The 11,031-nt window shown below is 39.4% G+C and overlaps 2 protein-coding genes across 2 annotated transcripts in view; one reads left to right on the top strand and one right to left on the bottom strand.

The window, feature by feature from the left end:
- TRMT2A (tRNA methyltransferase 2 homolog A (S. cerevisiae)) overlaps nucleotides 1-5,122 on the top strand; it is a gene marked incomplete at its 5' end in the record, with an annotated part of 7,270 nt that extends 2,148 nt beyond the window's left edge. Inside the window, 9 exons of the mRNA XM_010134384.1 lie at nucleotides 1-48; nucleotides 918-1,032; nucleotides 1,285-1,400; nucleotides 1,726-1,837; nucleotides 2,861-2,983; nucleotides 3,505-3,580; nucleotides 4,074-4,190; nucleotides 4,413-4,509; nucleotides 4,837-5,122. Of these exons, the coding sequence (XP_010132686.1) occupies nucleotides 1-48; nucleotides 918-1,032; nucleotides 1,285-1,400; nucleotides 1,726-1,837; nucleotides 2,861-2,983; nucleotides 3,505-3,580; nucleotides 4,074-4,190; nucleotides 4,413-4,509; nucleotides 4,837-5,122 (1,090 nt within the window). The remainder of the gene's footprint in view (nucleotides 49-917; nucleotides 1,033-1,284; nucleotides 1,401-1,725; nucleotides 1,838-2,860; nucleotides 2,984-3,504; nucleotides 3,581-4,073; nucleotides 4,191-4,412; nucleotides 4,510-4,836) is intronic.
- A 5,231-nt stretch (nucleotides 5,123-10,353) lies between these two features.
- DGCR8 (DGCR8 microprocessor complex subunit) overlaps nucleotides 10,354-11,031 on the bottom strand; it is an 11,434-nt gene continuing 10,756 nt past the window's right edge. The window contains exon 14 of the mRNA XM_010134383.1: nucleotides 10,354-10,772. Within this exon, the coding sequence (XP_010132685.1) occupies nucleotides 10,689-10,772 (84 nt within the window). The 3' untranslated portion in view covers nucleotides 10,354-10,688. The remainder of the gene's footprint in view (nucleotides 10,773-11,031) is intronic.

The raw sequence follows: 11,031 nt of genomic DNA, 5'->3' as shown, positions 1-11,031 counted from the left end.
TCCTGCTATTGGCAAAAAAGTAGTAAAAGCATTCCAAGACTACATAAGGTGAGCATAAGTAAAATGAGTTATCTGTAAAGATTTTGATGTCTTACTCAAAAATATTGATAAAATGAAATATTCTGAAAAGCTTAGTGTTTGTTCTGAGCTTTAAGACCTGAAATATACCAGTCTCAATTTTCAGCAGTGCTTTGATGTTTACATCTTGTGCAGAGATCGCTGGGGATTTGCCCCTTGCTCTTGCTCAGCTGTTCTGAGGTGGAGAGACAGGTACCCGCCAAACACAGCTTTATTGCAAGCAGTGACATGTATAAGTCTGCAGTCGTGCTTGATCTCTGAGAGCTTCTTCCACTAATTGTAAAGAAACACTCTGAAAAAGGCCTTTTAAAAGGGGAATTTGAGTAACAAAGATCTGTTGCATCCTTGGATGAAGAGAAGAATTTTCCTACAACAAGGAATAAAAGAAGTCTTAGAGACCCTTCTGGTTTCTTTAAAAAGCAATTAAATCCCGAAAAATGGAAACCTAAGGAGAGCCATGAAGACAGAAAGTCTGAACTTGGTATGAAGCACAGAAGCCAGTGAAGGCATTATAAAAAATCATGTCACGCTCTGAACGCAGTGAGAAGCTGCTTGTGTCTGACCTGTAATTTTGGATGGGTTAGAATGGGTAAGAGGATTGTGAGAAGTAGGGGCACATTATTTTGCATTAGAAGATGCTATGTATTCATCAGTCTCTTTTTTTTCTTTTTTAATTAAGATGTGGAGGTCATTCTTTTCTGGACAGATCAGTGTAGCCTCTGTTCATACTTAGTGTTTTTCTTCACTTTGCATGATGAGCTGCTTTTGTTTCAATGAACTGTGGACTGTTATGCCAAAAAGTAGTTCTTGTTCAGTAACTGAGCTTCTGAAAATTGCAGGTCAACTCCTTACTCAGTTTACAGCCCAGAAACCTATGAAGGTCACTGGAAGCAGCTCACAGTCCGTACCAGCAGGAACAGGCACATCATGGCAATTGTTTATTTTAATCCTCAGGTATTTAAGTTGATACATAACATGCAGCCCAGACACACAGCTTTAGAATGACATGCATTTGGTTTTATGAATAGAGCATGCAAAAGAGAAAGAGAGTAACTACTTGGTGTAGTCCACCTTGCATTACGACTCTTCTGTTTAGACTAATGTGATACATGGAAATGAACAAGTAATTAATACGCTTATAGAAGGCATACTCTGAATTATATTTTTAAGATGTTTATTCTCCCTTCTTTCAAATGAATCCTTTAGAAATTGAGTAAAGAAGAGCTAACTGACCTGAAAATCTCTTTGGCAAAGTACTTCACGGAAGGGATGGGAAAGAGCAGTGGTGTTACTTCCCTGTACTTTGTGGAGGAAGGACAAAGGTGAGGGAGCTGACTTTGCTTTGGAGGATTTTTGCAACAGAAAAGTAGATGGCACTTCCACTCCGTTATTTTGTCCATACAAGTAGCAGTAGCGTAACTAACTTGTTGAACAGTTATTTACATTTTCCACCAGTCGTGAAGTGTCCCGTTCTCGTGTAGCGTTCACTGGATAAAGGCAGGTGAGGTTTCGGTGGGTGAACTCACTGCTAGTTGCTGGCTGTCAAGCTGCAGAAGGGTTTGTGGCAATAGATGGGTATTTATTATCAGCAGCAAGTAACTTTGGCCTCCTTCCTTCCCTGTCTTTATGCCTTGCTCCCTCCCCCAGGAAATCTCCCAATCTGGAAGACTTGCCTTTGGAGCACGTGGCCGGTGACAAGTACATATATGAAGAACTTCTTGGCCTAAAATTTAGAATCTCGCCTCATGCATTTTTTCAAGTAAGGATGATATGAAGTTGTTAATTTAACTTTGAATTTGCACTAATGCCCTTAAGCTTGGCTAATGCGATGTAACAAGATACTATACCTAGAAATTTAATCTTTTATATATTTGGTGTGATTAAATCCCTTTATGATGTTTGGCTGTAAAACAGTGAGTGTCAACTTGATGGGGCCATGTTGAAGGCTAGGTTTTTTTCCTCAGTATCATATACCTCCTGGAGAATGGCAGCCTTTATGTCTACAGAACAAGCAATATGTAGTACAGGAACCTTTGTAGCACTAATTTTGGTCTGTTTTTCAAAGACTTGTTTCTGCCCTTTCAACACTCTCAAGCTGCAGCAGGTAGCCTCTATCGTTGAAATGGAAAGTACAGAAATAGGAAGGAAGTATACTGTCACTTGGCATCATAAATATGTTGAAGCTAAATTGTATTTTTTACATTATTTGCTATAGATTATAGACCACTTTTTTATTGCACGTGGTGTGCTTTGCTTGCTCTTAAAGAACACTCCTGCTTTAGAGGCACTGGTTTAGAAAGCTTATTAAATACCACTTCTTTAACCAGAAGGTGTAGGTACAGCATTTACTTCAAAGCAGTCTTACAGACGGGGTTAAAATGAAGCTTGCTGAGCGTGCTGTCATGGTTATGTTCTGCTGGGTTTGAATCTTTACTACTTCCTGTTCCAGGCAAGGAAGAACTTTTAAAGTCTGGACTTCATTGCTTAATTATTTTGTTAGCTGTCTCCTCTAGTTTCCAAACTTGCTTTTTAGGTGCTGTAGAACCAGTGGCGGTTTTACTAGGACGTAGGTAACAAAACATTAGTTCTCAGCCAGAACTGAGCGAGACTTGTAACAATGGGATGGTGATCTCTTAGTGTGTGCAGTTGTATGTGATTTTAACTTACCTGTGAAGTTGACCTGGTTCTCAGAAACGAGGAAGAAAACATGCTTTCCTGAGACTCTCGACAGCTCCTTTACTGTTCATGAAGAAGTACACCTATTCGAAATGCAATTTCACAGGTGAACACACAAGCTGCAGAAGTGTTGTACACTGCCATCAGGGAGTGGGCGCAGCTGAGCCAGGAGAGCACCGTACTTGACATTTGCTGTGGTACAGGAACTATTGGGATCTCTTTGGCAAAGGTGAGTGAATAATTTCTCTTCCTGGATATAAGCTACTTTTAACAGATGTAGATCTTCAGTTGTGCTTACAATGAAAAAAAAATACTTGATTGTATTTAAAATGCAACACATTATATCTTCTCTTCAATTAATTTCTAACTAAAGTGCCCACAGCTATTGATCAGATCATTATGAAAGCTCACCCTTGTGTTGTTCAGAGGAGGCAGTAGTTCTGTAGGATAGCCAAAACTGACTGGCGTCTACCCACCTAACTAGTTTTTGCTTTCTCAGGAAGCGAAAGATGCCAGCATTAATGGGAGTCTCTCACATACAGGTTGTGGAGTTCATCCCACAATTCCGGTCTAAAAAGTCCCTGCTAATTTGCACAGGTCCCTTCTCTGTCTTTTTTCTGCTGCAAGGCAGTAATCTCTGACCAGGTGCTGGTCGGTGTCCGTGTATAGTAGTTAATTGCTGATGCGGTGAATAATGGTTAAATTTACACTCGCTTACCACAGATGGACCTTTTTCCCTTGATTCTGTAGAAAGTAAAGAAAGTGATTGGAATCGAACTCTGCCAAGAAGCTGTGCAGGATGCCAAAGTGAACGCCCAGATTAATGGTTAGTTAAGCTAAGATGGTAAGATCTTTGTTTATTAAGAAGTGTAGTAGTTGTATAGCTAGTTTCTCGTTACGTTATCTAAGCAGCTCAGAATTGCACGTTGTGGACAGTAATCTTGTCCATTTTAAACGTTTAATCCCTCTTGAAAACAAACACCGTGTTGGTCTGAGAGATCCATTTCCCCACTACTAATAGCTGGCTTTTTTTTTTCAATGTAAAAGTGAGATGAAGCCATAGTTACCCCCATAAATAAAACATTAACAGCAGCTATTTTTTTGTGGGATTTTGCTTTAGTCCAGATAATGGAAGATGCTCAAGTTACTGTTGTTTAAATGGCCTGAAGTACCAGTGATTGTTTAAATCACACTGATTTCAGGGTAGACTCAACAATTTGTAGTTTCTAAGGCACCTGAACTTAATATCCAGTTAGAGTGTACTGAAAGATGCTTTGACTATATAAGTAATCTGATACCATCTTTTCATTTCTTTATAGAACTGAATAATATTGAATTTCATTGTGGGAAGGCTGAAGATATTGTTCCTTCCATAATTAATGTCTTAGCTCCTCAGAACCTGATCACTATTGTAGATCCACCACGAGCAGGGCTACGTAAGTTTACCTTCTGTTAGGTCTGTTTTCCTAACTGGCGGTTTGCGGTGAACCTAAGAAAACACAAAGGGAATAAACTAAGTGGGAGGCTTCAGGTACAGCTTGAAGCTAGTGGGTATTGCAACAGTTCTGTTCATACTGGAGTACAATCTGGAATTTTTATGCGAGTCGTGCTGATGTGCATAGAACTGGTAACCAGCTGTCTTGGTTTTGATCATCTAGACTCTAAGGTCATTCTTGCCATTAGAAGAGCTGAACAGCTGAAGAAGCTTATCTATGTATCCTGCAATCCCAGAGCTGCAATGAGTAACTTTGTGGAGTGAGTATTTCTTGTGTTGAATAAGTAAATGCGGTAAGAAGAAAAAGGGGGGCTTCTTGGGGAGGGGGACTGTTGGGTTTTTATTTTTAAGCCATAGTCATTGAGGCTTAACTTTCACCAGGAACAGTTGACAGCTGCTGTACAGCTCGCTTGGAACTGTATTGCCCAATGTGCAAGTAGTAACAGGAGTTTAGGGGTGGTGAATAATCCTATCGTGGAATTGAGGCTTGGGGAAGAAAAAGCTTGTTAGAAGATAACATTTTGGTACCCTGTTCATCACTGCTAATACTGTTCTTCCTCCCCTTTCTTTACACCTCTCCTGTCAAGCCTTTGCCGAGCCCCTTCCAACAGGGTCAAAGGAGCCTCCTTCCGTCCTGTTAAAGCAATGGCTGTGGACCTCTTCCCTCAGACCAGGCATTGCGAGTTACTGATACTATTTGAAAGGGTTGACTATGCAAACGGCAGCTCTGCTGAAGCAAGGCCTGATGCTGCTCAAGGTACAACAGCAGGATGTGACTTGGAGTGCTTGGATGGCACCAACCCGTCTAACACTGATACGAACCAGGCTACTTCTGTACCTGCAGATACTGCACTTGAAGAGAGGGAATCCTGAGAGACGCTTCCCAGAAACTACTGTTGCTTGTTAACTGCTTCAGTAATGTTGTTTCTGTAACATCAGGTAATAAATCTACGTACACTGCAGTTAACTGTGAGGCTTCCAGGTTATTTCATAGTACTAATTTGAATTAAAATTCATTATGCCAAATCTTGCTTTTCTTCTCCTGCCCTCAGGGGAAATTCAGGCAAGTAATATCCATGGTGGTCTCACTCTTTAAACAGTTGAAAGAGCTTTAAATGAAGTATTCTGCATTTAGAGATACAACTGTTTGAAACCTCAGCTGATTCTTAGTGCAACACCATCCCTTCCAGCATGAGGTAATACACCACGCTTCACGTGTTCGTGAAGAGCTGCTCTTTATCACCACTGATAAGCAGTGAGCAGTCAGGAGGGCCCTGCAGACAGACTGAACGTGGTACTGAATTCCCAAAGCCCGCAAGCTTGTAACAGGCACCTGCTGACTGTCAGCACCCCGTTTTTCCAGCTCTGCTAGTCTGTCAAAGCAGTGCCCTGGCTGGAGCAGGTTAGTCAAGATTTAGCAATCTCCCGTAAATCATTCACTTGTTAAATCTGCACTAGGAAGCAACAAACTAATACTCTAATAAAAATGCTACAAATTCCCCAGAATTCATTCCACAGAATGAAACTAGTTTTATTCTGAAACTATACTGTCACTAATGATATGATAAAGACTTTTAGGTAATTTTCTGCAACATACAAGTAAGGCCAAGAAGACTTCGCTGTAGGCATGTGCTCACCAGTGAAAACTTGCAGCCACCAGTAGGGCCATCCATCCTGACAGGAAGAAGTCTTTCATTTTTGCTAAAGAGGCTCATTTTCGTCAGACTTAGTAACTCCACTCAGTGGATGCCTTCAGTCAAGTAACTCCTATGTCACAGTGATCTCCAGGAAGTTCTGTAGACCCGCTGAGGCTTTTTGATCCTGTAGTAGCTTTAAAAGGGCAGTCCCATGGAAAAGGTATTTATGCAAGTGATGTCTAATTACCGACTACTGAATGAGAAAGCAGTAGGAATATTACCTGAGCTTACTCAGTGTTTGAGGTTATAACTGAAGTACTCTCAGACAGTTTTTTTTATACCAAATGTCTGTCCCAGACTCCAAAGGGTCTCATCTCAGTACCTTCCCAACTGTTCTACTCAGAGCCCAGTGCAGGAAAAGAAAAAGGTAGCCGCATTGAAAGCAAAACCTTAACGCAGCAAGCGTGGCAGACACCCGGGTCGTGACAGCGAACACTACTTATCTACAAGGCCCAGCAGCTTCAGCTGCACTGCAGAGCATGTGCTGGGTGTGAAGATGAACCTGGCTGGGACTCCTGCCCTTGCTCGCGCTGCTCTCCAGTCAGGACTCGCACTTCTCTACCTATGCTCAGCACCTAGTGGTAGTTTAATCGATTGCGATCCACACTACAGAAACAAGGATTGTTCAAAGAAATAACCATTTTAAATTGCAAGTTATTGAATGTACTTCTCATGTTCGTTAATGTGCAGACTAAACAAAAAAATCTACTTTTAAAACAATCTACTACTACACACACGGACTTGCTGAAACCCTGCTCCTTTCCAGCTAGGCACGCATGTGACAACAGGTACCAAACGCAGCTTCTTTGGGTGTCCAGCTGCAACATTGTTTAAGTAAAAATACAAAATTCCAATTTGAGAAAGTTTTAATTGATGTCTAACCATGTAAACATTCAATTCCTTACCAAAAAAAGTGATAAAATAAGTACTTCCATAACCAATGAGCCTGTACTGATTTAACTTCTGTTTAAAAATACCTGCAGGAATCTAAATATGCTTAAGCTACTGTAATACTGATCACACTGGAGCATCTTGTAATATCAAACTTTATTGCTCAAAACTAATTGTCTGTAAAATACACATGTAGTACTCGAGGACCAAACACAGGATTATATGATTGTGCAGAAAAAAAAAAAGCAAGCAGAGGCTCAGTGAAAATGAGGCTTTATAGTTGTACCAGTTCAGCACTGGCGTCAAGCAACTGCACCCAAGACAACTCAGAGAGCAACCACTGTTACCTACTTGGGCAATTAGAACGGATGTTGGTTTGTTTTTCACTTTCTCAGATACACATCAGAATACTGTAGCTGATCACTTTATTTGGTTAACAACAGCGTGGCTTCCCGTCTGTTCCGGTGGAAAGCAGGAGGCTATCACTGCCTGAAAGTTACTCCAGAACCAGAGTACAGTCTAGAGGATTAGTAAGATAACCATGATGCTTTTGAATACTTGGATGTTACAAATATATTTGTATAAAGCCTAACAGCATCACAGGAAAGTGGAAGTTTACATACAACAGTTAAGTTTATGCATAATAGTCTTTCCGAACTTCTGAGTACCCACCTACTTCATCAGTTTGTTTAATAAATACGTAAGAAAAAGCTGGATGACTGGTGTTTAAATAGGTAGCATCTGACTATTCACTGGAAGTCACAGTAAGTTTTCCATCAGTACCATAAAGATTTGAATGCACACAAATTTAATCCTTAAAGTCAATATACCACACTTTTGTCAAAAAGCACATAATATGCAAAGCAAAAACTGTCTAATTCCCAAAAGATGGAGCAGCTCTTAAAAATACACTCCATCCCCATAAAAATACCCATCCTCCTCTAGATATAGAAGGGATAAATAACAAATACCAGTGACAAAAGCAGCAGCTGTTTTATGCATTCATACAATCGAGATCTAAACCTTTACAGCCGATTACCTAGAAAACACACGAGTTACAAGACAAGTTTAGGATACATCTTGAATCACACTGTAAGTGTTCATGCAGAAGCTGAAGTTAATGCAGTGATCTATCTTCTATCACAGCAGCTCGTGCTTATGTGCAAATGCAAGACTGTTACACTCCAAACAATAGTAAACATTGAAACACAAGAATACTTCACAATGACATAAACAGCAGTTAAGTTGTTTGTTCCAGCAGTTATTGCGCTATTTCCTGGACATGTCTCCAGTTAAAGGCTGCAGCAAGGTCTAATACCATCTTTTGTTTGTTTGCTTTTGTTTAGAATGCATAATACACGTTCTAGGCTTTGGTTCACAATGAAATCTCTGGATGTTGGAATTAAGGGCAATGGTCACCTTGTGATTCTGATAGTGGCAGACTGAGGTAATACAACAATCCTCTTAACAGTAAAACAAATTTGTTAGTGAGGCATCTCTGGATATTCTGCAGGTGACTGCAAATGCATTGACATTCTGATTTCAGAAAAGTAAAGAGACCTACAAGGGTGATTTGTCTTTTGCAGTGCCATCCAAGTACAGCTTTTTCTGCTGAAAACACATAAGCTGAAGTAAAACCTACTTAAAAGAGAAATATATTTAGGCATAGAAGATACAAGCCCTGTCTTTATGAAAACAAAACAAAAAAGCAAACAAAAAAGAACAAAAAGAGAGACAAACAGTAATCACTGCTTGTCACTACTGCACCAATATTATATACCCTTCAAAAGATGGAGATTTATTAAAGCTATTTCAAAAAAAAGCAGAGGCAGGGTTTTTTGTTGGATTTTTTTTTAGATAGGCCACTTCTTTAAGTAATAGTTTATGTATAGTCTTCCAACTACCCGTATCCTGTTGTAACAGGATTACAACTCATGAAAAGCTAAATATAGGAATAAGAAAAGAAAAAAAAAGAGCGAATTCCTATTTGCAGAGACCTCTCAGTGTATCACTCAAACACAGAAACAGGTAAGACTCTAAGACTCCTCCTGTTTAACCTCCAACATTACGGGCATGTTAGAGAGCATTAGTTTGAGACATAAATTAAAATCCAGGTATTTCCTAAATCATGGGTGATCTTAAAAGGAGGTCTTACAGTACTGATGCCAATATTGTTAAAATCCAGTAGGCACTAAGTTCATTATACTGCAGCACTCTATAAGTAACACCATAGAAAACCCCTCCAGAACGAAACAACCCCCGCCTCAAGCCCCCAGGTCACTGTCCAGCTGAGTACCGGGACTGCAGCCGTTAGGAAGAACTGGCTCCTTTCACTCCCACCGGAGCAGGAGGTGAAAGGCAGCAGTACAGCTCTTGCAGGAATCACTGGAGCCCTCCTGCCAGCTTGGTTTTCACTCTCTAAGAACAAACCACAGAACCCACAGAAATGGTTCTAAGAGAAGACTTACTGCAGTCACCCAGTAAAGGACCCCTAACAAAGAACGAACCCACACAGCAGTGCTTTCATTACAGCCAAAACTATGTCTTCTGTGCTTAATTTCATAAAGCCTCCGATGATACAGTGAGGACTGCCCGTTTCCTACGATTGTATTTTATAACAGTTGCATATTTATGGGTTTTTTATCAGTATAACCTGTTATGGTCTCACTCTACTCATTACTCTATATCATATTCCAAATCTACATTCTAATTTTCATTGTAGAAGTTACACTTTCTTTAAAAACTAAAAATATAATTAAAACGTAAACCCAAAAGCTTTTAAAAAATCTAAATTGCTGCAGTTATTTCAGATTTTTTAGGGTTATGTTGTGATTATTAAGTTCTTTGCTTTTATGGTGCAAATTAATTAAGACTTAATTGATCAAGTCAGATGTATTCTGACTCCAAACAAACAAGAAATTGCTTTTGCTGGGGGAAGGGAGTGGAAGGTCTTTAAACATGTTGTTGGCAGAATATTTTCAGACTGTCAATCATCGCCAGATGCATTTTGGTTCTAAGCTTTGAAAACAGCCTTTCAAATTAGTTTTATTTTAATCAAATAAGTAGGGCCATATTTTCCCCTTTCAACTGATCTGTAAACTAACATAGGATCTTTTCCATTAAAATAAAACCCACTAATTCCGGATATCCAGCTTGTTGCTCTTAACACTACCAGGTATACTTGTTCTTTTCAAGTAATAAGAAAGTCTGCATACTGTGATGTCGAGTAACTAGGCCTGGCAGGAGACAAAAAACAGAACAGTAAGAAACAGCATTACTGGCCTAATCCTATGGCATTAGGAACATTGCTCATCACTTCCATGTATTTGTCAAAGTGTCTTATCAGTGCATATTATTATGTGCTGAAATGCAACGAAACTTTTCACAAAAATAGTTTGAGGCATGTTCATACAAGAAGATGTACATATATTTCTTTGTATATATACATATATATGAATGTGTGTATATATATAATATCAGTTTCATCCTGTACATAGATATTCTGAATCTCATCCTTAAAACACATCCATTTCCAACATGGATGGCTCTCCAGAAAAAAGTGCTTGATTGATTTCATCCTGTGTGAACATGCCTGTCCTCTGTGCATTTGCCCAAGTAGAGATCTTTATGATCAATCCTTTAAACGTACATATCTCAGAGGTATTAAAAAAAAAGAAAAAGAAAGTAGGAAAAAGTAATATTGCCCTGATGATGCAAAAAGAACAATGCATAACTGAAGCAGCTTGGATTTTAAAAGTTATCTTGCGTTCTGCAGCAAACAATTTTTAAATAATTGTTGAAAAACTAGTTCTTCCATGTGTGTTATTGCTCCCCACTCGTAAATTTTCTTGTTACACATCAACGGTACAGAGAGGTTCACTACCAGGCTGAGCCGATTCCACTATTGTCATCTTGGGTTTCTTGCGCGTTTCCTCCTAAAAGAGTACGAAACAAACCCATCACGCAGTCAGAAGAGAACACAGGAATAAAACAGCGTTAAAACCTTGAACTGGTTTAGCTAAACCTGTGTCAATCGCTGTGAAAGACTACCTGGTTTGAATGTTAAAAGTAAGTTTACTAAAGTAATATTAAGTTATAAGTCAGTTTAAAAGAGAGGATGAAAACCTCTCTAAAAGTAGCACACAGACACGCCCCCCCCCCCATAAAATTTTCAAAACTATCTTGACTTCAATA

The sequence above is a fragment of the Buceros rhinoceros genome, unplaced genomic scaffold (genome assembly GCF_000710305.1).
Source record: "Buceros rhinoceros silvestris isolate BGI_N320 unplaced genomic scaffold, ASM71030v1 scaffold35034, whole genome shotgun sequence".
In the NCBI taxonomy this organism is placed as follows: Eukaryota; Metazoa; Chordata; class Aves; order Bucerotiformes; family Bucerotidae; genus Buceros; species Buceros rhinoceros.
Note: the sequence above shows the minus strand (reverse complement) of the source record. Positions and strands in the feature narration are given on the sequence as shown.